At 42.7% G+C, this 26,878-nt stretch overlaps 2 protein-coding genes across 8 annotated transcripts in view; one reads left to right on the forward strand and one right to left on the reverse strand.

Moving 5' to 3' along the window:
- POGLUT3 (protein O-glucosyltransferase 3) overlaps positions 1-26,878 on the forward strand; it is a 90,951-nt gene that overhangs the window by 42,940 nt on the left and 21,133 nt on the right. For 3 of the 7 annotated variants that reach the window (XM_021696609.2, XM_044919609.1, XM_044919610.1), the window contains exon 1: positions 17,737-18,026. In XM_021696609.2, coding sequence (XP_021552284.2) covers positions 17,820-18,026 — 207 coding nt within the window. In that variant the 5' untranslated portion in view covers positions 17,737-17,819. Of the gene's footprint in view, positions 1-4,689; positions 4,739-10,479; positions 10,491-11,263; positions 11,400-14,054; positions 21,630-26,878 lie in introns of those variants that run through there. The other 4 variants (XM_044919607.1, XM_044919608.1, XM_021696493.2 and 1 more) reach the window with 4 other exon arrangements.
- On the reverse strand, positions 3,153-3,398 carry LOC110586292 (NADH dehydrogenase [ubiquinone] 1 alpha subcomplex subunit 3-like). Its single transcript, XM_044919611.1, has one exon. It carries the CDS (start codon positions 3,393-3,395, stop codon positions 3,153-3,155), a length of 243 nt encoding a protein of 80 aa, XP_044775546.1. The 5' UTR covers positions 3,396-3,398.

Below are 26,878 nucleotides of genomic sequence, written 5' to 3' on the forward strand. Positions count from 1 at the left end.
CCCAAATTTGCCTGGCCCACGGGGTGTACACCGCTCCAGCTGCAAACCCAGGTTACGCAAGCAAGACGTTGAGCTACTGTTTTGGAAAATTAAAAAGGCAGGCGATATTTTTTTCCCCCTGGATTCTGGTCATTCTCTTTTTCTCTCTCTCACTCGCTACACATGCCACTCCCTGCAAATGCCTGAGTTCAAAGACACAAAAATCTTAAGACTCCTCGATGAAAGGAGAAGTCAGAGTCAGCGAGATCCTCCTTTGGAAATGCTCCTTCTGTGAACCCAGGTGCGGTCTCCACGGGCAGGGCTGTGATGACAAGAAGAAGAGGCACGACAGGGGGAGTGGTCTGGAGTTTACCCTGGGTGGCCAGTGGTGTTCCCAGGTGACAGGGTTGATCATTAGTATAATCTCATCAGCAATTTAAAAATAATGACACTTGGCCCCGAATCTGAGATTCTGATTCAGAAGGTCTGAAGTAGGGCACAGGGAACTTCATTTATTTGTTTATTTTAAATTCTCCAGGATATTCAGGTGCTCACCTGGCGGTTTGAAACCCCCGGCAGCCTTGCTTCGGGAAGGGCTGTCAGAACTCTCCGCATGGGTGTTGTTAGCCCAGGTGATAGTTTCGCTTTTGTTTATTTATCGAGCGTTTACCAAAGTCTTACTCTGGATCAGATACTACTGTTCGTACTGAGGATAAAATTGTGAAAATAAGGCACAGGCCCTTCCTGGAGAAATCTGTAATCCAGTGGGGAACAGCAGAGCATTGCGTGTGGTTGGGCAGAGGTGCCCCACAGAACCCTGGGACGTGGCAGAACATCATGGCTTCAGGTATTTCTTATGGCAGTTTTCTGGCAAATGACAGTAACTTGAGGAAGGGGTGCTCTGTGGGATTCACACAGGGATACCATCTGGCCTCGCTGCAGCCAAGTACACTGGTGATTATGGTGTCATATGGTGAGTGCGAGGGAGGGTGCACGGTATTCCAGCCTTGAGAACATATGGGAGAAGCACTTAACTCAGACTCGAGGACCAGAAGCCTTCCTGGAAGAGGAGAGACCATTGTCAAAGGACATACAGGACTAAGCTTGGTAATTAAGAGTTGGGAGGTTGCACCAGGCAGGAAAACTGACACAGCCAAGGTGTGGAGACTGGAAAAAGCAAGAACTCATCTAGGTCACTGAGGTTCAGTGACCCAGGATAAGGTGAGACCAGTAAGAGATGGAATGGGAGAGGTTGGCAGAGGCCACTGGCAGTGCTAAGAAGCTTGGATTTGATCCCATAGACAATGGGAAATCATTAATCACTTTTACTTTAATACCATTTTTCCTTACTTTATATATATGTATATATTTTATATATGTATATATTTTATTTGTGTGTGTGTGTATGTGTGTATTTCTCTTATATATGTGTGTATGTATATATATATCCTATATATATATATAGGATAAAGTCACCCACAACCCACTGCCCTGGACAAACACTAAAATATTTTGGTGTATTCAATGCATGTGTGCAGGTACATACATCTATTTTATCCATTTCTAGTTTTTCTTTCTTTCTTTTTTTTTTTTTTTTTAAGTAGGCTCCATGCCCAGCCTGGAGCCCAGTGCAGGGCTTAAACTCACAACCCTGAGATCAAGACCTGAGCTGAGATCAAGAGTTAGACACTCAGCCGACTGAGCCACCCAGGTGCCCCTTTGTTGCTAGTTTGTAAGCAGAAGAATGACATGATCAGATCTTCATTTTACAAAGATCATTTTAGCATGGTGCTTCTCAACCAGGGGCAATTTTGCCCTCCAAAAGACATTTCTGGTTTTCACAACTGAAGGGTGGGAACTCTGGGCATCCAGTGGGTAGGGGGTCAGAGATGTTGCTAAGTACCTCATGTTGCACGACCACACAGAGTCCATTTGGGACATGGAGGGTCTGAATGGCCCGTGGTCATCCAGATGGATCTCCTCAGTGGCCAGTGCTCAGAGTATGCTTCATCAGTACGTGGGGGAAGTCACCTGGGGTTCTAGTTTTTAAAAAGAATGTTCTTGAGTCACGCTCTCATGTACTGAAGTGAGAATTTCTGAATGGTATCTGCAAAGGTATAGAGACAAGAGAGAATATTTTATGGAAGTGAAATAAATTCAGTAAGCCTAGCTTACAGGTAGCTATAGATGAGTGGAGTTGAGGGGGGGATGAGGCTTGAAAGGTGAGGGGTGGTCTGAGAGTCTCATCAGACCAAAGAAGAGCCTTGGATCAAGTTAAGATTTTGGATGATACCTTGTAAGATGTTAAGAAGGGGACTGATGTGGTTGCATGCGCATGTTAGACAGATCTCGGTTGGTGGTATGAAGGATGGAGAGGAGCCCAGGCACCCTCCTGCCACTCTCGGGAACCGAGCCCTGCCCCAGCTGCCCACGCTCCAGATCAGATTCGGGGCCTGGGGAGCCTCATGGGCTGCAGCCCCCGGCGCTCTGGAAAGAGTCTTCACAATCTGGCATGTTCTCTTGGCTCTGGCAAAATTGAATTACTTGCCAGTTCCCAAGCTCCCTGGCTCTTGCCCATCTCCAGGTTTTTGCTCATGCTGTTCCTCACCTTCCATACCTGTTCAACCGCCACCTTCCCCCATCCACTTCCCTGCTCACCCCCACCCCCCCCAAGTGCTCACCAGCACCTCTGCATGTTCAGGGCATTTAACTTAACATCTCCTTATTGTCTGCATCACCTCTTTGCTTGTATTTTGGCTCTTTATGTATCTAATGATTCCTACTGCAAAAGCTCTCAGAGAACAGGGTCCCTATCTCAGTCCTATTTGTATCCTCCAAAGCACTCAGAACAGTGCCTGGCAGGAAGGCAGCCTGGCAGGCTCAATAAGGCCGTAGGGGAAAAGAAGAATAAAAATAAAAGGAGTATTCAAGTTCAGGTAGTATTCGTTTAGAGCTGGTGTTTCAAAGTAATGTGAAACATAGTCCATGATATTAATTTCAATTTTTGTTTAAAATCTGAGCTAAACTGTCAACTATATCTGGGTATCTTTAACATATAAAACTGTATGGCTTCTCAGGTTTTTGTTTTTTGTTTTTTGGGGGGATTGCTTTTTGCATTTTATTGGCTCAGGGGAGGGGCCTCCTCCATGTCACCGGGGGTGCTCACAAGTTCTTCAGCCACTCCAAGCTTGGGCCCTGGGGGACCTGGGGTGGCTGGGCACGTCGGGCATGTTCCCATCATCTTGGAGGGGCACTGGATAGTTGTAGGACATGGCCTGGTTGATCATGGTGGCGTATTTGGTGGAGGGGCTGAGGGTGGGCAGAATTAGAGCGAGGCCCCCAATGGTGAAGGATGTGACCAACACCGGCTGCTTGGCCCAGGCATCCTTAAGGAAGGTGGCGAGTCTCCCGGCCATCTTGGTCGCAGCCGGCTTCCCAGGTTTTATGCTCGACTCTGGGAAACCGTGAAGCAGGCAGGAGTTCGAATAAAGGAAAACTGTATTTTGCCACTTTTGACTGATCTGACTTGAAGTTGTAGTTCATTGGTTTAAAGCTCGATTCCCTTTGCTGTTTTCTTAGGGAAGAAGAGGACCTCATTTCATACAGAGCAGTGACTCATTACCGCCTATTAAATCCTGAGCTATAATTCAGGCAGAGTGCCCCTTGGCATAGGATTATGGATCTAAAAGATCAAAATCTATCTCCATTTGGGACCCATGTCTTGTAAATTTTTCACTTCTACAGAAACTGAAAGAAGCAACATAAACAGTAAAAGCATAATTATGCTCCAAGATAGTTTCATAGTGAATAAGGCATCTTTATAAAAATAAACATCCAGAAACCACCTTTGTAGGGTTTGCTTTTTGAAAATTCCCTTGTAAATTGTTGAGTCTGGCCCTGACCTAATCTCTCTTGAAAATAAAAATGTATGGAAACAGGAAAATCTGTTTCCCATTTGCAAAAAGAGTCTGGACTGGTTAAGAAGGCGTGCTCTGGATTTCAGGAGGCTGTGGCCGGCTCTGAGCTCATCCACTAACTGGGGCTGTGTCTTCTGACTTCTCTTTGCCTCCATTTCAGGGTCTGTAAAATGACAGCATTCATAGTATCCCCTTCTCAAGAGCAATGTCTTTAAATGAGGTAACATGTGCACACAGCACGAGAACACTGACACGTAGTAAGCCCGCAACACATGTATACTATTTTTGTTATTATGTCTTTATGCTGCATTCAAATCCAAATCCACCATTATGTAATTTCTTCTTGGCTACCTGAGTGATAAAGATGTAAAGCATTGATCCTGAACAGTCATAGGAAAAGGTTTCTGAGATTTTTTTCAACAACGCACTAACCAAGAAATGTCTTCCTATAGGACGTTAGAAATACATCTAATATATTCTCAAGTTATTAAGATATAACAGCAAATGTGCTGTTGATTTTCCTCCTGGTGAAAGTTAGGCACTTCTGGGGCGCCTGGGTGGCTCAGTCGTTAAGCGTCTGCCTTTGGCTCGGGTCATGATCCCAGGGTCCTGGGATCGAGTGCTGCATCGGGCTCCCTGCTCCACGGGAAGCCTGCTTCTCCCTCTCCCACTCCCCCTGCTTGTATTCCCTCTCTCGCTGTCTCTCTCTCTGTCAAATAAATAAATGAAATCTTTAAAAAAAAAAAAAAGATAGGCACTTCTTCAAAGAAATGATTTCACATTCTTTCCACAGATATGACAGCCACTCAGGACCTCCTGTGTCTGTGAGGCGAACCATTACGGTGAGTAACTAGAAACTAAAGCTTATGCTGAGGAATTCAGAATTAGTGAAATCCCTGGTTGGCTGCCTAAGCAAAATAGGCTTCTCCTTGGCTCAGTTTTAAATTTACCTTAGAAGCTTAGATTTGTCCTTCAGAGTTCAAAGTTTCCCAACTGTTGTAGGTCTCCAGTGAGCTCTGCCAGGAAGGAGCGAGGCCGTCGTGTGTCCCTCCACACCACCCGTGGCATCTCTGATATTCTCCCACGGGTCACTCCCTTAGAGCCGTAAAGCACTGGGCGCTGGAAGAGGCGAGAGGCACCCACTGGTACTCTTGCAGGCCAGTGTGGGTCTGGGCTCGACCTTTTCTCGACAAGATCGTCATTTGTGTTCAGAATGGAAGCCAGTGATCCGTGGGATGCATTTGGCTGGTCACAGGGAGGGACTGACCCGAGCGCTCAGATTTAAATGTATCTGTGTTCACATGCTTACAAGATTGAGCAACGGGACGTTTTTCGTATCCTGCTTTTTCATGGTCTTAACTTTTGATCTTCACCTGCCTGTGTCTTACTGTGTGACTCATGTGTTTTGGAGATGAAAGAGAATGTTGGAAAGGACCTAAGAGTGCAGGAGGAGGGTCTTAGTACTAGTACCCCCCTCCCTTTGCAGAAAGCATAGTGGAATTCTGGTGAGGAGTACATATAAACAGAAGTTCTTTATTTCAGAAACAAAAGAGAGCCCCCTTTCTTCTTCTTTCTGAATAACACTGAGCCCTATCTCCTTTATATGTGTGAGCCCTAGCCATGACACCATCACCAACAACCTGCTATACTCTCTTGGAGAACCTGCTATCACCTGGCACTCAACAGAGATCATCCCATTTAATCCCTAGGGGAAATCTATGAAGTGTGCTAGTATTATCCCCATTTTAAAGATGAAGAAACTGAGGTTTAGAGAATCTAAAGGTCACGTTCAAGGTTGCTGGTAAGTGGTAGAGTTGAGATTAGAAAATCTGGGTTTCTGTAACTCCACGGCCAGAAGTCAGTAACGCCTTCAGCTCTGTCAGCCCCGAAGCCCTGTTTGCTTATGAGCCCTGCTGGCCTACTACGGGCAGGCTGTCCTTTCACCGAGCAGGGGACTGAAGAGTCGTGCATCCAGCCCTGCTCCAGGATGCTTCCGTACTCTTGCTTTTCCTTGGACAGGGACTCAGAGCTCACCTGCCCCTACCGATAGAGAGCTATGGGGTTTGAAGCATATGAGGAATGTACAAAGAAATGCAAATGCCTCGAAGTTATAAAACAGTAGAGCTAATTTGGAATCCTCAAGATTTGAGAACCCAGTCTGAGGATTAATAGATACCTTTCGTTGGCACTCTTGTTTGCTGCTTGCATTTAACCCTTTCACTACTCAGAAGCACGTCCCTCTGCAAGGTGAGAGCTGGGAAAGTAAATGAAACTCAAGACAGTGATTGTTGACTCCAGTTAGAAACTTCTTTAAAAATTCGGAGAGAAACTGCCGAAAACACAGGTTTTGTATGACATGTAGATTTCCCTTATTTATTCATGGAAATCTTATCCCCTTAACCTGCAAACAGATGGAAGCTGGCCATTGATGCTGAGGGGTTCTTGCCAAGATCTGAGGTAATAAACTTCTCATCACTTGGTTAGCAGCCTGGCAGGAAGGTTACAAAGGGGATTTGGGTATTTTATAGGAGATTGTGCTACATTATTAGATGACCTTCCACTCAAAGAGAAGACAGCTGCCATGTAAACGTTTTCATCAGCAAAGAAGCAAAGGGGTTTCAGAAAACGGGATTTTTGGAGCTAGAGAGAAGGTTAGAGATTTGTAGCTCAGCGTTTCTCCCAACCTCAGCACTACTGACATCTTGGGCTGGGTGATTCCCTGTTGCGGGGGCTGTCCTGTGTATCACGGGATGTTTGGCAGCATCCCTGGCCTCGACCTCCTAGATGCCAATAGTTCTCCTCCACTCGACTGTGACAATCAGAAATATCTCCAGGAATTGCCAGTGTTCCTTGAGGTGCACTTTGCCCCCAGTGAGTGCTTCCTCTTCCTTACAAGTGAGGAAGCCGAGGTCAAAGTAGTCACCATTTCTGAGATTAGAGATAAGACAAATAGCCTTGACCACTTGATCAATCCACATCTCTGAACAGATTTTGGCTGGGCCTAATGTGAGGTGACGTATGAGCTCTGTACTCCCAGAAACACATGTCCAGCGCACTTACCACAATGGGCCAGTGTGAGCTCCCTGAGGCAGGGACAGTGTCTGCTCACTTGCCTCTCCCCACTGCTTGGAACCTCCTGGACACTCAGAAATTGAAAGAAGGAATGAATGAGTGCTTTCAAGCGACAGGTGTACTGGTGGACTTGACCTTTGCAGGAGAGCAGACGCAGAACAAATTCAGCAACACCTTGAAAAATTAATTTGTTGACTTTGCCAAGGTGTGTGATAACATCGGTGAGCTCAGGCTTCAACTCCGACAGCTGCCCTACAAGTCTGGCCGCCCTGGGAAGTTCTCAAATGGCGTCAGGTTACCCTGTGACAGAAGGTTTGTTTGGCTCGTCAGAATTGCAGACGAGAGCAGTAGAGTGAGCTGGACTGAGTAAAAGGCCTCATTTTGCTGAGCCGTTTTTATGTACCATGTTTGAAAATAGAACTGAGATCTTAAGAGCCAGCATTTTGAGACTCTGGCTTCTAATTCTTTTCCAGTTCATTCAATGGTAAGCCTCAGGATGAGTCCTCCAGGAAATCCTCTGTGACCATGGAAGAATAGGAATGGCTAACAAGTGGACTCACTAAGTGCTAGACACCATGCGAAAGTGTTTCACAGCAATTAATTCATTTAATCCTCACAGCGACCCTGTGGGGCCAGGGGAGGGAGGGGTTGTTGCTGCTCTCTTCATTACCATTACGTCTTCATTTTACCAAGAAAGAAACAAAGGTACAGAAAGGTCGCTTTGTCCAAAGTTACACCACTAGTAAGGGGCAGAACTAGGATTTGGATCGGTGTAGAACTCGTGTGTTTGACCATTATGCATTCTTGCCTCAGACATGCTTTTCCGAGTCCTAATACTGTAAATACTTGTGTGTCTCAATTTTTGGAAGGATCTTTACTAGAAATCTCATATATGTAATTTTCCACCTTGGTATATAGCATCAGTCAGTCAATAGCTGCGTGGCGTGGAAGGCCTGGAATGTTTAAAGCAAGGTTTTTGTCCACAGAGTTTGCCATCTAATTGAAAATCATGTCCATGAGTAGAATACCAGTAAAAAGCAACATAATGGAAAGAACAAGGTTAGGGGTCAGATCATATGACCCCTATGATAGGAGTAATTTGCAAACTTGTTTTAATGATCCAGTGAGAGAGGATATTTTGAAAGTATATCGAAAATGGAATACATGAGTGATTTTGTTCAAAGATAAGCTGGTTGGTGTCAAGGGACTGGACAAAAGTGTAGTGGAGAAGTGCAGCGGTGGACAAAGGGATGGTGGCAAGATGGCGTTGGAATTCAGCTGAGTAAATCTTAGTGCGTCTCTTACCTGCTGATGCCATGCTGGGTGCTCAGGAGACAGAGGTGAAGACTAGGCTTTCTTAGTTATTTTAGAAGTGGGTCTGCTTCCAGGGTCCTGATCCATTTGTCTTCAAATCCCTGGTTTCCTAGATCGGGGTGGGGACTGGAATGTGTGGTAGGCAGGAAGGGGAGAGGTCTAGTGGTAAAGTGAAAGTGGAAAGAATGTCAACAACTTCGACAGGACATCACAGGTATAATAATAGGCACCATAACAGGTATGAAAACACTATGGAAACCAATTCTCTCCGGGGAGAAGGGCTCACAGTGACGGTGGTCCATGAGCTGGACTCTGAGGGATGCGTTGCTATTTTCCAGGGCAAGAAGAAAGAGCAAAGATCAGGGGCAGAGGTGTGGAGGTCTAGAAGAAGGGCACGGCATTCTGGAGAACTGAGTGTGGTGAGCTTGGAGCACTGAGTGTGGTGAGCTTGGAGTTGGGGAGGAATGGCTGAAATTAAAGGTTGGAAGAGCATTTCAACATGAATTTGCTGCATGGGGGTGTTTGAACCTCATCTTCGAGGCCAGCAATGGGAACTAGGCTTCATCTTTTATGGCACCTTTATGGCATGGAACACTGTTTTGAGGAAGATTCTGAGTCCAAGACAGAGCCCTGACTGAGGATCGGTATGTGCTCTGGGCCCTGGAGGGATTTACCTCCGTTCTAGGTACCAGGAAACTTCCTCCCAGCAGCTCTCAGACCTGCGTTTGGCCTCAAAAGATGCTTCCAGCTAGGACATAGTGTACTAATAAACTAATAAAACAGTGAAGAGAGGTGATTCACCCTGGGCTCTGGAATCTCAGAGATTGGGAAGGAATCCTTCCCTCCACCAGTGTGACCTGAAGCACACTGACATCTTGAAACTTCATTTTTTTCCCAAGTGAGGTTTTTCTCAAAGTGGGAATAATCATAGTACCAACCTCATAGTGTGGTTAAAATAATGAAATAAGGTAACCTGTATAAAACCCTAAGACGTTGCCTAGAATATTCAATGTACCGTTACCGCTGCTAAGAATAATAATTAATAGTAATAGTAACTACTCACATATAGCTCAAATAAAAGGGATCTATAGAGCAGTGATTGTATGCCTGGTACCTACCAGCAGTTACTTCTTTAACCATTTCATCACTGAACAAAATATCCTTGCAGAGTTAAAGTTGAGTGTAAATAAACTCTCCATATTTTCTCTCCGTCATATAATTTGTACCTGTGTGTATGAGAAGCATCCTTAATATGTTGGACAAGCAGCATTGGTCTTGGAGCAGAAGCTCCAGGCAGACATATAACCAAAGAGGGTAGTATTCAGGGTCTCTAGGGAGTAATAATCCTTCCCAGCTCCGAGAGGTTCATCTCTTCACCTGAGCCCTCAGTCCAAGTATTTTTTGTTTAAGTATAAATTCCCATTATAAAAGCATATGATCCAGGAGGCCAAAAGGGATGTGCTCTGGTCTATATAGAGGAGAGCTGAAGTTCGTTTGGGTGTTAAAATGGTTGAGAGACAATGCTATTCTCTTAATCAGATGCATCTAGTGTACACGAATGATTAGTTTCCAGTTTTATTACAATTGGTTTTATCCATTTGGTATCTCACTGTAGTTATGTTTTGCCTCTATATTTGTTTACTTCTGAGTCTTATATTAGTGTGTTTAATTATATCCAATGACCTACAAAAGTTATCACAGGATTGTTTCTCTCATTCATAAATCTCTGCGTGTCTTCCATTCCATTCCTTGCCCATAGAACTGGAAACCATAAGTCAGTGAAATGTGGGCAGGACTCCTACAAGAAGTAAGTGACCTAGATCTTGAGAATGAAAACAGGCAGGAGTGAAAATCCTAGATTGAGAAGAATATAGAGATCAGGAGAACCTGGGGTTTGGAATTGGACAGACCTGGGATGGAGAAGTAAAAAACGTTGGAGCTTTGGAAACATTAGAGATTTGGTCTTAGGCGTTCAAGAGGAGGTGAAATGTAACGGCAAACATCAAAGGGAAAGAGAAAACTTGGAGGGGACGTGGGATCCAAGCGGCAAGTGCTGGGTAGCAGAGTGAGCTGACGGCAGAGACCTAATGGGAAGTGGCTGCTAGCATTTTTCTTGAACAGGTGCAGAGCGAGTTAGAGCGGATCACAAGCGACAGAGCCGGTGTGACAGAGGAAATGCAAATGGAGTTTCGGCAAAAGAAAGTGAAGGTGTGGGAGTAGATAATCCTCCAAGGTCATGGAGACAAATTAAAGCTTGAAAGTAGGGCAGTGATGGATTTGGAGAAATCAAGATAAACAGTTGCTGTACAGACAGGAAAACAACATTAGCTCTATCTCATTCTCCTAAACCCTGTAAAACTAGCAATGGTATTTCAAAACAGCAACAACAACAACAAACATTTATAAAGTCATACTTCTTAGCACCTTTGATTCAGAACTGTATCAGCTGCTTATGTCTGTCTAGGAGGTTCTACCATTCTGCATGAACTCTATGGCAAGAAATATTTTTTGTTTTCCTCTAAATACACCAAGTTCACAAATCTTAAGGTCCACTACAATCTTCAGCTAGCCAGCTCTTGATAGAGCAGGGACACTGTTTAAGAAATCTAAAATTCCAGCCATTGGGGCCATGGAGACAACTCTCCTAATTCAGGAGAGGTCGATTTCTTTCCTGTATTCCAGGAAACTCCCTAAGACTTGTGTAGTGCTGTGTAAGTTTGTAGGAGTATTGGTACAAAGAAACTCGATATATTGCTTGAAGACTCATACTAAAAGCAATTAGTGTAGGTATAGAGTAGTTTGTGATCACTTGCAAATGACAGAAATAACGAAACATTGTAAGTTGAGAGGTAAGTGTTAGAAAAATTGATTTGTGGTCCTTAGACTAAGAATTTTAGGTTGGGACATTTTTGTGGGGACATGTGAGTATTCTGGCTAGAGAAGGTCCAGAAATAATACTGCATTTTCTGTTTCAAAATTAGCAGGCAAAAATACACAGCTCACCTCTGGAAAATCCACGAGTTGAGAGTGCATTTGTCCCCCGGCCAACAGGCATGAGGGAGGGAAGTGGCATGCCCCCGTGGGATGCCTCACTGCTGGAAAATGAGTTTTTCCAAGGTAAGTCTATGCATAAAACTGCCTTTGGGACTCCCTGCACTAAAGCAAATAATGATTACAGTGTGTATTAAAATGCTCAAAACATAGCAAACCTGTACTTTATTTTTGAAATCCTTTTGTTTCCCTTATCTGAAGAGGAGGCTGTTGTATGCTATTAACACAAAAGTACTCAATAATCTTATATTTAAATATAATCTAAGCAAATATGCTCAGACCAAGGCTGATAAATCTGTGGAATGATTATAATGTTTAATATTTAACCGCAGGTTAAAGGAAATGCATTTCTAAGAAATATTTCTATAAAGTTTACTATTTTTAATAGACTTTTATTGTTCCCAATCAGTACCTAACTGCACTGTGATGAAACCTAGTTGTTGTTAAACAATTAACCTTGTACAACAGACAACAATAAAAACAGAAACATTCCAAAAGTAACCGCATGTGCATGGATCTTATTATTATTATAGCATAGCTCACCTTTACTTAGGTTATTCTGTATCAAAATAAACCTGGCCATTGAAACAGTGAACTCTGAAGTCATTCACCAGCTTCACCCTGAGGAACTAAATTCCATTTGCAAAGGCAATGACCTCCCCTGGGCGCTGTGTTGGGAGAGGTGGGGTGGTCAGTGAGAGAGGTCCAGCTGGGGGGTGCAGTGGTCAACCTTTCAGTTACGTGGTTCCCGGCAGAGAATTTGCGTCAGAGAAGAGTAGCCCAGAGGAAAATCTCTGTTACAAAACAAAGGTTTTGCTAATCCAGGAGAGCTACTGTTTATGACACGAAAAAAAATAATTTGGCTTTTCTGAAAATAAAGAGGAAACGCAGAACAGATTTTTTTTTTTTTTTTTACCTCAAGAGTAAAAATAAAACAGCATTTTTGAATAATTTAAAATCTTCCTATGGGGATGTTAAGAGTGGTTACATTTGGGGAGGAATCCAGGTGATTTTACCTTTTTGTTATGCTTTCCTGTATTTTCCCTTATAACCGTATGTTGCTTTCATAGGCAGCAAAAGACTTTATTTAAGGGAAAAAAAAAAAAACTACAACTAGCTTGAAAGGAAGAACAGGAATCAAAGAGGTTTTATTATAATTTGTTTTAAAGACAGATTTTTTACTCATTACATAATTTTGACATAATTTTATTTTCTTTTTACCTCGCCTTACAGTTTGGCATTGTTTGATTTGTGTGTGTGTGGATATATGGAATTATTTCAGAGATGGGAGATAAATAATTGTAACACTTCAGGATGAATCCCTAAAGAATTCCTTAGTTATAGACTTTTAATGCTCAAGATTCTTCTGGTGGCTGTGCAAACTTAAACAGCACCAGCTTACAAATACAATAGGGTTGGGAAAATCCAGAACAGACATCAGAAATCTCTTCAGCACCTGCCCCAACATAGTTGACGTATCCACAAATACATCCCACCCACATTCACAAATACTGATATGCCTCCCTTTCCCTGTCATTGAAGTGTTAAGATCAAATATTTTAATGACAAATAATTTTTAAAGAACCAAGGAGAGAGTGCACCATTTTATGTAACTCAGAAGGAGAGGTGTGGCTTTTCAGCAATTTAAATAATCCCATAACTTATTTCTCATACCAGATTTGATTGTTATGAACAAACATTACATTTCTTCAATAAATATATAATCTACTTGTTTCTATTTATTGTAACATGAATATGGTAAAATATATCCACGACAGGGTGGGCCTTTGGGAATCTTGAAACCTTAAAAGATTATGGTTCTATTTAAATTCTGATAGGTTTAGCTACCTGGTGACACAAAAGATAAACTAAAAAAAAGCCAAACACACAATTAAAATTTTGTTGTTAGAAAAAAAAATGTAGCTTTAGGTCCTTAAGGTATTATCGAAGGTTAATTTTGAAAAAGCATGAAAAAGAAACTTCCCCCACAACGTTGTAAAATTCAGAATATCTTTTTTTTTTTTTAAGATCTTATTTATTTAACACAGAGAGAGAGAGAGAGAGCGAGGGCAGGAACACAAGCAGGGGCAGTGGGAGAGGGAGAAGCAGGCTTCCCACGGAGCAGGGAGCCCGATGTGGGACTCGATCCCAGGACCCTGGGATCATGACCTGAGGCAAAGGCAGACCAAATTCAGAATATCTTAAAAACATAATCAAAATTAATGTCATCACATTTATATAAAAATAAAACTGTAGGGGCACCTGGGTGGCTCAGTTGGTTAGGCATCCAACTCTTGATTTTGGCTCAGGTATTGATCTCAGGGTCGTGGATTCAAGCCCCAAATTGGGCTCCACACTGGGCATGAAGTCTACTTAAAAAATAAATAAATAAATAAAAATAAAATTTTAAACGATTTTATTTCTTTAAGAGGGACTTCAATAACTCAAATTATTATTTTTTTTAAAGATTTTATTTATTTATTTGAGAGAGAGAGAATGAGAGACAGAGAGCACGAGAGGGAAGAGGGTCAGAGGGAGAAGCAGACCCCCTGCTGAGCAGGGAGCCTGACTGATGTGGGACTCGATCCCGGGACTCCAGGATCATGACCTGAGCCAAAGGCAGTCGCTTAACCAACTGAGCCATCCAGGCGCCCAACAACTCAAATTATTATTAGATTATAAAATGTTATACAAAAAAGCTGACTCATATTCTCCTTTCAGTTTTAGATGATTTGGATAACAAACTGGCTCAGGAACAGTGTCCAAGCTCAGTGAATACCACAACACCTCTCAACTATGGATCGAGAACACAGTTCAGTCATTTCTACTCTAGGGGAAACACACATGGTAATATCACAGGACAGCACAAAAACCACTATAATGAAACTTCTAATATGTCTATCTATGACATCCTAAGACCAGGAGCCCCTAGGGAAGGTTTTAAAATCTTTTCTCCTAGAACAAAAACAATTTATGATATGTACAGGACAAGGGAGCCCAGACTCTTAAAAGAAGATTACGTGCAAAAGAATACTTTTGGTAGTACTTCTCTGTGTTTCGACAGCAGGCAACAATCGGCTTCACCAGCTACAAGATATTTCACAGCAAGAAGCTTACATTTTCCAACCACCACTCAGAACAAGAGTGGGTTTATACCACCAAGACACCAGCAGAGCCCAAAGAGAACTCCTTTATCATCCATCATATGGAATAGATCAGATTCTTCTGGAGATAGGCAGAGCCAAGAAGAGTTCCTGAGGGCCCCGTCACCCATGGAGATTGATACTGCTGACCAGTATACGTATCCCAGGTGTTTTCAGGAGAACAGGAGATATGGATTTTACCGTTCACAGAGTGTTTACCAAGGTGTTCATTTTAATGCCCCCATGGATAATGCAATGAGTCCTGACCCGTTTGAGAACTCAGAGAATATGCCATTCTACCCTCAAAAAAACCCATTTGCTAGATCTTTCTCTAGCAACACCTTTGGACGAAACAGGGAACAGAGATTTAGGCAAAGTCCTTTTTGGGACCAACAGGAAGAACTTTCTTCCTGGTCTGACTTCCATCAAAGCCAGCATCCATTCCCTTCTTTTGAGAGAGACTCTGAAATGATTTCCACAGAAGCAAATAGTGCCTTAGCTGCTCATGGCCATAGTGTTCTTTCTCAACACTGGGGATCATTTTCTTCTAGTTACAGAACAAATATGTTCAGAGATCAAGAAGAGCCACATCCCTGGCAGTTTGATTCTCAGACACCCATGCTGGAGAGCATGGAGGTGTCACAAGGTAATGAGAGCCAGTGGACTCATTTCAACATGCCCAATGTTTGCCCTATGACTGGTCCAAGCTATCACATCACATCTGGTAGGTCAGTATGTCAAGAGGGCAGTCCTCCTACAGAAGTCTGTATCAACAAAGAACCTTACTCATTTGGAATTGCTCAGACTCTAGCATCCTCATTTAAAACTTCCTTCCCCCAGATTCCTGATGACAGAGGGAATCCTCAGAGTCCCATCTTTCAGAATCCCACAGTCACTGTGCAGAAAATTAAGCCTGCCTCTCTTCCAGTAAAAACCTATACACAAGTCACTGTGACCAAGAGGAATTCAGTTGATTCTCCACCTCTTACTGAAAGCCCACCCAATATCTCAGCCACAGATGTGAGTCATGAGAAAGACTTGAATGAATCTGTTTTGGAAGAAGATAAACAACTAAACAAGATGGACCAGACAAACATGACAAGTGAAGTACCCCAACCTGATTCACAAACTGTAATCTCTAACCTTTCCCCCGATTTTCGAAATCCCCTGTCCCAGGACTCAGCTAAGAGCAAAGGATTTGCTTTGAATGCATCTACCACAGTAAGTTCAAAAATGTCACCTGGAGTTATTGCCAGGAAAGATATATCCAAAATTCATCTATCACACGGAGATAAATCCAATGAACTAAAAAAAGATAGGAATTTTACTGGGAATAGAAAAGTTGGCTCAGCAACTGCCCTTCCTTTTATTCAGGAAAGCAGAACAACATCTATTCCCAGCCCAAATCCAGGTGGTCACCAGGAAGTAAGAGTAAGCCATGAAGATAGTTCAGGCATTATTAGAAATCACCACTGGAGCTCTGCACCTGATAATCAAAATGCACAGTCTCCAGAAAAGCCTGCTATTTTAGATGCCGAGGAAGAACAACATAGCACAACTCATTCTATGAACTGTAGCAGATCAGCTGCTGGTCACAAGATCCCGGGGGATTCTTTAGACCTGTCATCAGGTATACCACCTGATAACTCACCGTGGAATAATTCTTCCCTTGAGGCTCTGGCTATTCCTTCTACAACGGTGTTCTCCAGGAAAAGTCCTTCAGGCAAAGATCCATCTTTGGGAGAAGGGGAACAAAAAGACAATGATAGCAAACACCAAAATGATCAGTTTGCCCTAAGCTCCTCAGAAAACCAAAAGAGTCATGATAATTGTGTGCGTGTACATAATGAGGTGGTTGATGCTGTCAAATGCCATTCCCTCCCTCCTTTCAAGGATGGAAAAGCAAAAGGAAAAATAAGACGATGCATTTCCTGTTTTGAAAAGTTAAGCAAAACGGAAAGCAGATCAGCACCTACAAGTGATAACAGTAACCTCAGGGAGATGAATGGAAGCAATTCCAAGTGTCCTGAGGTTCACACTACTTATTGTATCTCGCCAAGAAAATCAGCCAGTTTTCTCATCAATAACAGGAAGTCAGAAAGTAAGATAATGCCTTCTTCATTTAGGAATGAACCACTTCCATTCCAAATCAAAAATAAGGTGGAAGACCCAAGAGGGAAGTACACGTCAAACAAATTCAGTTCCAGTTCTTTGGAGTCAGAAAGCAGATGTTCCAAAGCAGTTTCAGACTCCATCTCAGTAGCACCTGAAGCCACAAAGAGGATGACAAATATGAAAAACATTGGATCTGCTTCTGTTAGAAAAGGACCACTTCCGTTCCTCACCAGGAGGGCTGTGTCATGTCCTTCAGGGGCACCAGATGCCTCAAATGGGAGAGATGAAAGAGAAAAATGCTTGGTCTCAAACACAGATGCTTCTGCTCTAACACTAAGACCTTGGGAGACAATCATTAGCCCTCCGGAAAATAACTCACCTGTTAGCGATTGTTCTTTACCCAGAGGGCACCCCCAAAAGGAAAACTTTCGAGAACACACTGAAAAGGATCGTAAAGTTGCTGCCTCCAGGACAGGTCTGTTCTCAAATGAAGACCCTTTACCTTTTTCCTCAGATATGTCAAGAAAAGAAAGTGGGAAAACATTACATAAATTTAAGACTACTAGTATGTTTTCGGTTTCTGGTGATGAAGATAATGTGAAATGTCTTGAGGTGGTTTCAATATATTACACTCTGCCAAGGAAATACAGCAAAAAATTCTGTAACATTCTCGAAAAGTATACACAGCAAATCGATTCACTTGCAGAATCAACTAAAGCGGAGACCGAAGCATTTCCTAATGCTTTTGAAAAGGACAAACTAAATTATTCTATACAGGAGCAGTCAGGAACACCTTCCTCTGAAGGTCAAAAGATGCTGGTCAGCTCTGCTCAGGAGAAGAGTCATTGTGTTTCTCACACCACTGAAGATACGACTGCTTCACCAGACCCGAGGCCCTCAGAGCCCACATTACAGGAAATGGCTTCTACTGCGGCAGATGTTTCTCTTCATAAAGGAGAATCGAAAACTGGAGTGATTTCCCCAGATAACTTCGCTAAAACACCTCTAGGCGATGCACAGAGCAGAAAGGAGAGAGGGAAAAAACGGCAGAGTGAAACCCTGCATGTTTTATCAATGCTTCAGGGAAAAAAAGTTACAGAAGAGAAATCGGAAAACTGTCAGCAGCCCGTTAAGTTGGGTAATGGTGGTCCTTCTAATCTTCCGGCCCATTCAGAAGAGAATGTTGGAAATTCCCAAACCGTAAGAAGTCCTGAGGAGTGTGCAGGTAATGCTGTGGTCATTACAGCTCCTGGAACTGCAGAATGCCTTCAGAAAGATATCACAGGCGAAGCTGTGGTTGGTAGCTCCAGTGGATTGCAGCCGAGGCAGGTCAGAGGGGAAATTGGAACAGATTTCCAAAAAGAGAGTATTAAAGCACTTTATGACTCGGAAAGGCAGATCTTTGCTCTTCCTCCAGCTTTGCATAATCTACAGCTTGACAAAGGGACTTGTTCAGGAGAGCCAGATTTAGACAGTTTGCAGTCTGAACCCAGAGAACTACCGCAAAGGAGTCAGGAGGTAAGTACGACAGAGAACAGTAAAGCTGAAGACGAAATGCAAAAGTTGGCATGGGATCAACCTTCACTTCCTGAAGGAAGCAATAAAAATAAAACCAGCGTGGATGACCCAGAAAAAGGAAAAAACAGATCTTTAGTTAAACACAGATTGGCAGCCATGTCCAAAGCCAGCAGAAAATTCTCCGCTAAAGATTTAAGCCCCAGAAGACATGTAGCTACTATCTTCCCCCAAAGTGGGAACAGCTGTGGCTTTGGCAGCCTATCTCTTGGCACACCAGAGCGCGACCCTCTGTCCCCTGAGCCTACTCCAAAGTCCAGAGAATCCAGAAATGAACGCAGGTTGAGTAGTGATGTCATGGAGGCGGAGAAATCCGAGAACTCTCTCCAGGTTCCTGTAATATCCAACAGAGAAGCTTCTACACAGTTAAGCAATCAGAAGTCTAACGGCATTTCACAACTACGTCAGAGTGAGTCTAAAAATATCTCAGCATCATCACCAAAGTATGAGAAGTCTAAAGATGTAGCAGCAGCTCAGACCTTGGAAAGAGAGTCAGGAGACTTGGCCCAACCCACATTCCCCAGCCGCGGGGAAGCAGACTTCTCTGACCATCAGAGAAGACTGAACCCTCCTTTTCCACTGGAGCCCGCAGAGAAATCCAGAGGAAGCATCCCGTTGCCCATTTACCGGCAGCAACGAAGTGCTTCATCTCTGGAATGGGAACCTGAACCACATCCCTATCGTTCAAACAGTTTAAAAAGCATCAGTGTGCACGGTGATCTGGTATGCAAAAGTCATCCTCCAAAAGTCAGGGAGCGCCATTTTTCTGAGAACACGTCTATTGTCAATGCCCTGAGTCAACTGACCCTAGGGAATGAATTCTCCAGTGACAGCAGGGACAGTCGAAGATTCAGATCCTTTTCTGAGCTTTCCTCCTGTAATGCAAATGAAAATCGGGCTTTGTGTAGTGGCAGGACAAAAATGGGCCCCAGGTCGGCAACATCTATATCCAGACCCATTGACTATGGAATTTTTGGGAAAGAACAACAGTTGGCTTTCTTGGAGAATGTAAAGAGGTCACTCACGCAAGGAAGATTATGGAAGCCAAGTTTTCTCAAGAACCCTGGCTTCCTAAAAGATGATGTAATTAATGCTCCTAATCCAACAGAGCTATCCAGCTCAAATTCTCCTCTCAGCCAGATGCCAGAAGATGCCTTATCTCCAAGCGCACCACTTAATATCTATGAAGAGAATCCAGTGGACTCAGACTGTGACACAGACACAACCACGGATGATGAATACTATCTAGATGAAAATGACAAAGAGTCAGAACTGTGAGCCTTCCTCAATAAAATGCATAACCTTTCCACCAAAAGCTTGTACTGGAAATGAAGTGTAAATGTGTATGCCCTTGAGAAGGACAGTATAAAAAAGATCTGGTCTGAGCAGCACCTACTCTGAAACAACCCAAATTCTCTTCCCTCTCTTCCCTACAACATATATATATATATTTCCTAAATTCTAGAGCAAATTATTTTTTATTTTGGGGGATTCTCTGCTGTTTTCTCTCTCTTGGCCTTACTTCCCTCCTGTCCCCTCACTGTCCAGCTTTGGCTTTCTGCTTTACTTTACTTCGTCCTTAACTTTTTTTACACCTTTCATTGTGATTCACAACCCTAATACCCCCGGCACATACAGAAGTAATAACTTCAATAAGTTAGAAAATTCTGTACTGCCCCTTCCAATCCACACCCTATATTCATGACATTAAATAAAGTGTAGGGTTAATGACAGTGGAGTAAATGTTACCATCCTGTTTGACCTAGCATTTAGGAGGTTTAGGGTTGTTTTTTGTTCTTGTTTTTTTTCCTTTCAAACAAAGATAAGGGAATTTTCATAAAGGCATCCTATTAGATGGAAGCAGATGTTTGATGTATTTATTGAGGTTAGAGATGAGGAGCTGAATCCCTATTAAGCCAAAAATATTAGTACTTCTAGGACTACATTTGAAGACATTCGTAGGGACTGGCTGACTTGTTGAGGGCTGAGGTTTAATCAAGTCAAGGACTCAGGCCAGGTAGCATGATGGTACAGAAGGTGGCTTGGCCACAGAATTCCTGCTTAGGAAGGAAGCATGACTGGGGATGCAGGTAAGTGGACATCCTTCGTGGGATGGACATTCTCACTGCAGCTCTCTCCCCAACTAGTTTTCCCCATTTCTGCAGGACTACCCATTTCTGGAGTTTCTTTATTTACAGGATAGAACGCTTTATTTCATGTGCACGTTTTAGTCACGAATATCAAGCGATAGCCTTGGCAATGCCCCTAAAATGCCACTGAGTGAGATCAGACACACTGGGTTTCACTGGCTTCTTTGCAGGATCATTTACCAAACCCACGGGAAATTATAAGGCAGAGCTTCTAAGGGCTTGTCACTATGATTTCTTCAATAATGTATCTAGACTAAATACTCTTCATATCCACAACTTGGTTTTCTAACTCTTTGGTTGCCAAGCCAACCTTCTGGAACTTTCCCTCCTAATAGGATAAACACCAATAGATGGCGGTAAAGATAATTCACTAGAACTACAGAAAGCCTGCCATCTAGGACCTTAGTGCTGTGAGGGTCCACATGAGTGGATTTCATTCCGATTGCTTCATATTTGCTTCCTGACCCAATTCTCTTTTCCATTTTTCTCACCTAGTCTGTTTCATCCATATAAATTAAGGATAATGATAGTGTTGGTGAAGCATACAGAGATCTGGAACTGATAGAAATGCAAGAAAGAACTATATTATTATTATCCTCCTAACCATTGCTTTGCCTGGAAGCAAAATACCAGGGCGACTTCACATCATTCCCATGAAACTCAAAACTAATAATCATGTGGTAACTAACATGAAAGTTATTCCTTAAATCTGTAAATTGTTTTAAAGTCCAGGCTCTGACCAATATCAAGCTCAAAGAGACTGATAATAGAATTTTAAATCAACTGTTCTGGATATTTCAATTTAAATGGTAAAGAATAAATAACATTTTATTCATTTTTTATTTATGTTTGTAAATTCTGCCTTTCCCCTTCCCCTTCTATTTATCTGATTATTTAAGTACAAGTTTCATAAACCATGACTTACGTTTTCCATCTAATTTTAAGATATTCAGAGTTCATATTTTAATGTTAAGCTTCTCAGTTTTTGAAAAATGATCAGCTTGCAAGTTCTATTTCAGTAAATACTCTGAGTTTACATGTATGTTACAAAAGGCGAAATGAAGTTAGCTTATTTTTCACTGAGTTTAGGCTATATCAACAGTTAAATTAAGGTGAGGATAAACAATTACTCTGAGGCCCTCCTTCTCTGCACTGGAATCTCCTATTTGAATTCAAAGGTAATTGATGGCTGATTCTCACCTGCACTGTTTGTAATGTTTGCTTGTTGGTCTGGCTCAAGAATCAAAGAAACAGAAAATTCATAAAAATAGCACTTCTAGGGGTACCCGGTGGCTCAGTCGGTTGAGCATTTGACTCTCAATTTCAACTCAGATCATGATTTCAGGGTCATGGGATCGAGCCCCGAGTCAGGCTCTGCACTTAGTGGGGGGTCTACTTGAGGATTCTCTCTCTCCCTCAGCCCCTCTCCTTGCTCTCTCTCTCTCTCAAATGAATAAGTAAATTTAAAAAAAAAAAAAAAAAACCAGCACCTTCTATAGTTTTATACTTTTATAAAATACTTCGTTAAAGAAGTACAGCAAATTTCTACGTATTTTAACATATAAACTGCTGCTTTTTAAGACTCATTTTTGGTATAGCTATACTAATTTATAATAGTCATTTTTATACCCCTCACTTGTGTTCTAAAGGATATAATCATTATTAAAATAAATATTCACATGAATGGAGTAAATCATGAGGGAATCCATTCTAATAAGTACCTTTAAATTATTAACTTGTTTAGATAATAGACTTCAATTTCACACTGTACAATTTATTTAAAATAGAGCTTGGGCGCCTTGGTGGCTCAGTCGGTTAGGTGACCGACTTTTGATCTCAGCTCAGGTCATGATCACAGGGTAGAGAGTCCTAAGCCCCACATTGGGCTCCACACTTTTTTAAAGTGGAGTCTACTTTAAAAAGGAGGGGGGCTTAATGAGATTATTTTCATTTTTAGAGACCTCTTTCTAAATAATTTACCCCCTTACATTTGTAAATATATGGATGTTAATAAAACTTCCAACTGCTACTAACAAGGTTTTGACTGGTGAAAAGTGAATAAAAACAATTTTGTGTAGAAGGTAAATGTATGTCTGTACTAGAAATAATGAAAGAAAGTCCACTTAGGTTATGGTGAAGACGGGAATAAAATTGAAAAACTTCCACCTCCATAAAAGCACTATACTCTGTGGAATGCCAGAAGGTTAAAGAGGCCTTATTGGTAAGAGTTTATTGTTAACAGTGGTGATAACACTTTAGAATATCCTATTTAAATATACAGCATAAATATGTAAATATCTTACGTTCCCAGCAAGTTTGTGAATGTATTACCACTTAGGGGCTCTTGTGACTGGCACACCTGTGTTCTGAAACAAGTAAGCCTTAAGCACTTTTGTTAAAATGTTGTCAAATAATCCTTTTATGTACTTGTTCTCAATCCTGTTCTCTAGATACGAAAAGTGTTACAAGACAAGGTGCAAATTTAAAACAATGCCTGTGTTGAAATAAATGATTTAAATAGATGCACCGTTTGACCTGGTTTTTATTCCCATCCTCAAATGATTATTTTTAAGGGGAAAAGTTTCAGGAAAAATTCTAAAAAGGTGGTAGGGGAAAGGGGGGGCCAAAAGCCTTCCTACAAATCTCTCTGGTGGTTATTGAATGAGATCAGCCATATGTAGTTTCAAAAAAACACAGTGACTTGCTTCTCTCTTCTTTCATTTGTACCCAAAAGCAATCAACTGATACATGAAGATCAGTCTATCTGGTTGCAACACAGAGGAGGAATGAAGAAGGTCTGGCATTTCTCTGTGTAGAGGAAGAAGGAGCTACATGGAGTTGGGTTAGTCATTGCCCAGTAACACTGATGAAAGATAAACCATTCTTTGCAGTTGAAATATAAGACATGCAATATTAATTAATTGATTCATACCAATCTTATATCTTTTCTAGGAAAGCAACCCAAAGCCTGTGTCTCTACCAAGGACAGGAGAGTGTTGTCATATTGAATATGTGCAGTATTTTATCAAAATTTAAAATACATTGGATCAGCCAGGGTTTTTAGTTGTAGACTAAATATAATCCTCTTTAGGTGGCTCAGATAAAAAAGGACTTATTAAAGCATGTACAGTTGCTCACAAATGCATTGATAGGGCTGACAAAATAGATAATAAGTTGAAATTCCAGCAGCAATTTCTCAAACAATGCCAGAAAATTGGACTTATCATGGGAGCCGTTGTCTCTGTCACGACCAGGAAAGTAGGGATTCAGAACCAATACGCCCAATCACCGTCTTCATTTGCCCCAGAAATCACTGCAGTGGAAATAAGAGCACTAGTATATATAGACTTACAGGTAAGAACTTTTATTGCTACAATGTTTGTTGTGGCAAAAACCGAAAACAAAGTGAGCACTTGATTAGAAAGGACTGGATATATGATGGAACATCCACATACGTGATATTATGCAACCATTAAAAAGAATAAAGTAGAACTATGTAAGTTGACTTAGGAGAATTTGCATGAGGTACTACTGAGTTAGGAAAGCAAAATCTCATTTTTTATAAAGCATTAGTCAAACAAACAAACAATCCCTGCATATGCATGTGTACATCTAGAGGGATACATTCAAGGCTACTATGTCAGTTGCTACTTGTGGCCGGGTGGGGGTCGGCTGGTACGCTCAACAGGGGAGAGAGAGAGAAGCATACTTATAGTGGGAGAAGCAATCTGCCATGGGTCTTGAACATTTTTGCTGGGCTTGCCAAGAATGTAAGTCCTTGACCACACTTTACACATGCCATTTCTTTCTCTCTTTTTTTTTTTAAAAAGATTTTATTTATTTATTTGAGAGAGAGAGAGAATGAGAGACAGCACGAGAGGGAAGAGGGTCAGAGGGAGAAGCAGACCCCCCGCTGAGCAGGGAGCCCGATGCGGAACTCGATCCCAGGACTCCAGGATCATGACCTGAGCCGAAGGCAGTCGCCTAACCAACTGAGCCACCCAGGCGCCCTTCTTTCTCTTTTTTTAATTAAAGATTTTACTAAGTCATCTCTACACCCAACATGGGGCTTGAATTTACAACCCCAAGATCAAGAGTCCCACGCTCCACTGACTGAGCCAGCCAGGGGCCCCACACATGACATTTCTTAGGCCTGTATTTACAGCAAGCAACCTTGAAGGATAAGATAATATCTCCACACTGGCCAAGAGCAGGATTAATTCCCCGTGCTGTGCAATCAGTAATCCCCTGGATTTGGTGTGTTTGTCTTATAATGCAACCCACTTCACACATCCATGAAGGTCCTTTGCATCGTCCCCACCAGACTTGGGGGCTATATATGTCCGCTGGGGTTGCCAATACAAAATACTACAGACTGGGGGGCTTAAACAACAGAATTTATTCTCTCACAGTTCTGGAAGCTAGAAGTCCCAGATCAAGATGTCAACAGGTTTGGTTTCTCCTGAGGCCTCTCCCTTGGATTGCAGATGAATGCCTTCTCACTGTGCCCTCCGTTGGTCTTCATTCTGTGCCCAAGCATTCCTGGTGTCTCTCTGTGTGCACTAATTTCCTCTTCTCGTAGGGACACCAGTTAGATTGGATCGAGGCTCATCCTAACAGCCTACTTTCACTTAATCATCTTTTTAAAGTCCCTATCTCCAAATACACATTCTGAGGTCATGGAGCTTAGTGCTTCAACGTACGAATTACGAAGAAACACAATTCTGCCCATAACGGGACATGGGGATCGAACACAAACCAACACGAAACTCTGACAATGAATAACCAAGTCCTTTGTCTCTGACCCAGGAGTCTTGTGTCTTTCGACAGCATCCACGAAACAGGCTAACCTGTTAGCTTGTAAGAGGCTAAAATCCCAGATCTGCAGAGTTCTCCACTCCCATATTTTAGCACCCACCACACTGCCTCTGTCTTTCTTCTCCACCCAACCACAGGAGTTTTAAAGTCCAAGTATAATGTCTAAAACATAGTAGGCATTGAATATGTATTTGAAATTTGATTTACTATAAAGAATCTAGTCAAGGCATTGGTTGATCTGAAGAGAGATGATTTTAAAGATATGGATGGCAATGTGAAAGAAAACAGGTTGGTACAGACTCACTATTGCTAAACAAGGGTTCAGATTCAATTATACGGCTTCTTTGATATGTTCTCAAAAAATACTGGGGGTTACTGCAAGTATGATGTAATATATTAGGTCATATTTTACTATCGTCCTGTATCAGCTAACCTTCAGATTATTTCTCTGGGAAATTTTTTAAGTTTGATTTTGGAAGAATGTGAATAAAATGTGTTCTACACAATTTTTCAAAGCAATAGCTAGAACACAGCAATGCTTTCTATTTAAAGCATGCAGACAACCCCACAAATTAAAACTTATCAATGAAAGTAATGCTATACTTTAGCCCTACAATTTCCCAGTGATTTACTACCAGTTTCTGAAAATCTTTCCAAAATACAAAGAACACTGTCTACAACCTCTGCTCAGTATTACTAAAATAGGTCAAGAGAACTGGGAAGGATTTTGCCCTAGTAAAAGGTGGTCATAGCAAGAATGCTGAGTAACCCAATTAAAGGCAGGAGATGAACAGGGGATGCCTGATTGTGGCATTTCTGGATTGAGCTCTGTCAAGAGGGTGCAGAATCCCCCTGTCCATTCTGCACTTTGGGTTCCCCCTGGCTCACCCAGCCTGAGCAGAATGCTTATTTTCTTTGAACAGATTCAAACCATAAGCAAATAAAAGAAGCAAATATACTTAACAAATGTGGATCAAGAGGTCAGGGGGAAAAAGGCAGACAGTGGCTGCCAGTGCTTAGGGCTCCTGCCAGCCTCTTCCTGGACCCTACCTCCAGCTTCTAAGGAGTGACCAAGACCAGTCACACCTCATTAACTACAGAGGACAGGAGTCACCTGACAGAGGTGAAGCTCACCCACCAGGCTCAAGGCAAGTCCTTCGTCCAACCTGAATTCTGATACCCCAGTGCCTAACTGCTCCCTTGGGGTTTGTCCCTAACCTAGTGGATGTTCAGAAAACACGTGTTGAGAAAAGCAAACTGTAGGGGAAGGAGATTAGGGAGAAGGGAGGGAATCTCAGAACAGAGGATCGCAGGATTAGGTTGGTGCTGGCGTGAACACACCCGTCAGAGGTGGCGTGACATTTGCCCTGCACCATGTCAACCCAGGGAAGTTCCTGGGCTAAAGGCATTTCCCTAAAGGACATGGACGTTCTTCGCTGCGGGGCCCTTTCGCTCGCCCCACGGCCATCACCACTGTTGTTGGTGTCCTTTCAAAGCGGTTTCCTCCACACAGTTGACAAGCTCCGGCAACCGGAGGTGGGGGCCGGCGAGACCAGGTCTCGGCGGCCGAGGACGCTCGGCCTCACCGAGCGGACCCCCTCCGCGGGGTCCCCGGGACCGGACGCGCTCTCCGCCGACCCCCGGCAGGGCGCAAGGCGGACCCGGAGAGCGGGGCGGCGGGGCGGCGGGAGGCCGCACACGGGCCCGCCCCCGCAGCCCGGCCCCCGCAGCCCGGCCCCCGCAG

This window comes from Neomonachus schauinslandi, chromosome 11, assembly GCF_002201575.2.
Source record: "Neomonachus schauinslandi chromosome 11, ASM220157v2, whole genome shotgun sequence".
Lineage (NCBI taxonomy): Eukaryota > Metazoa > Chordata > Mammalia > Carnivora > Phocidae > Neomonachus > Neomonachus schauinslandi.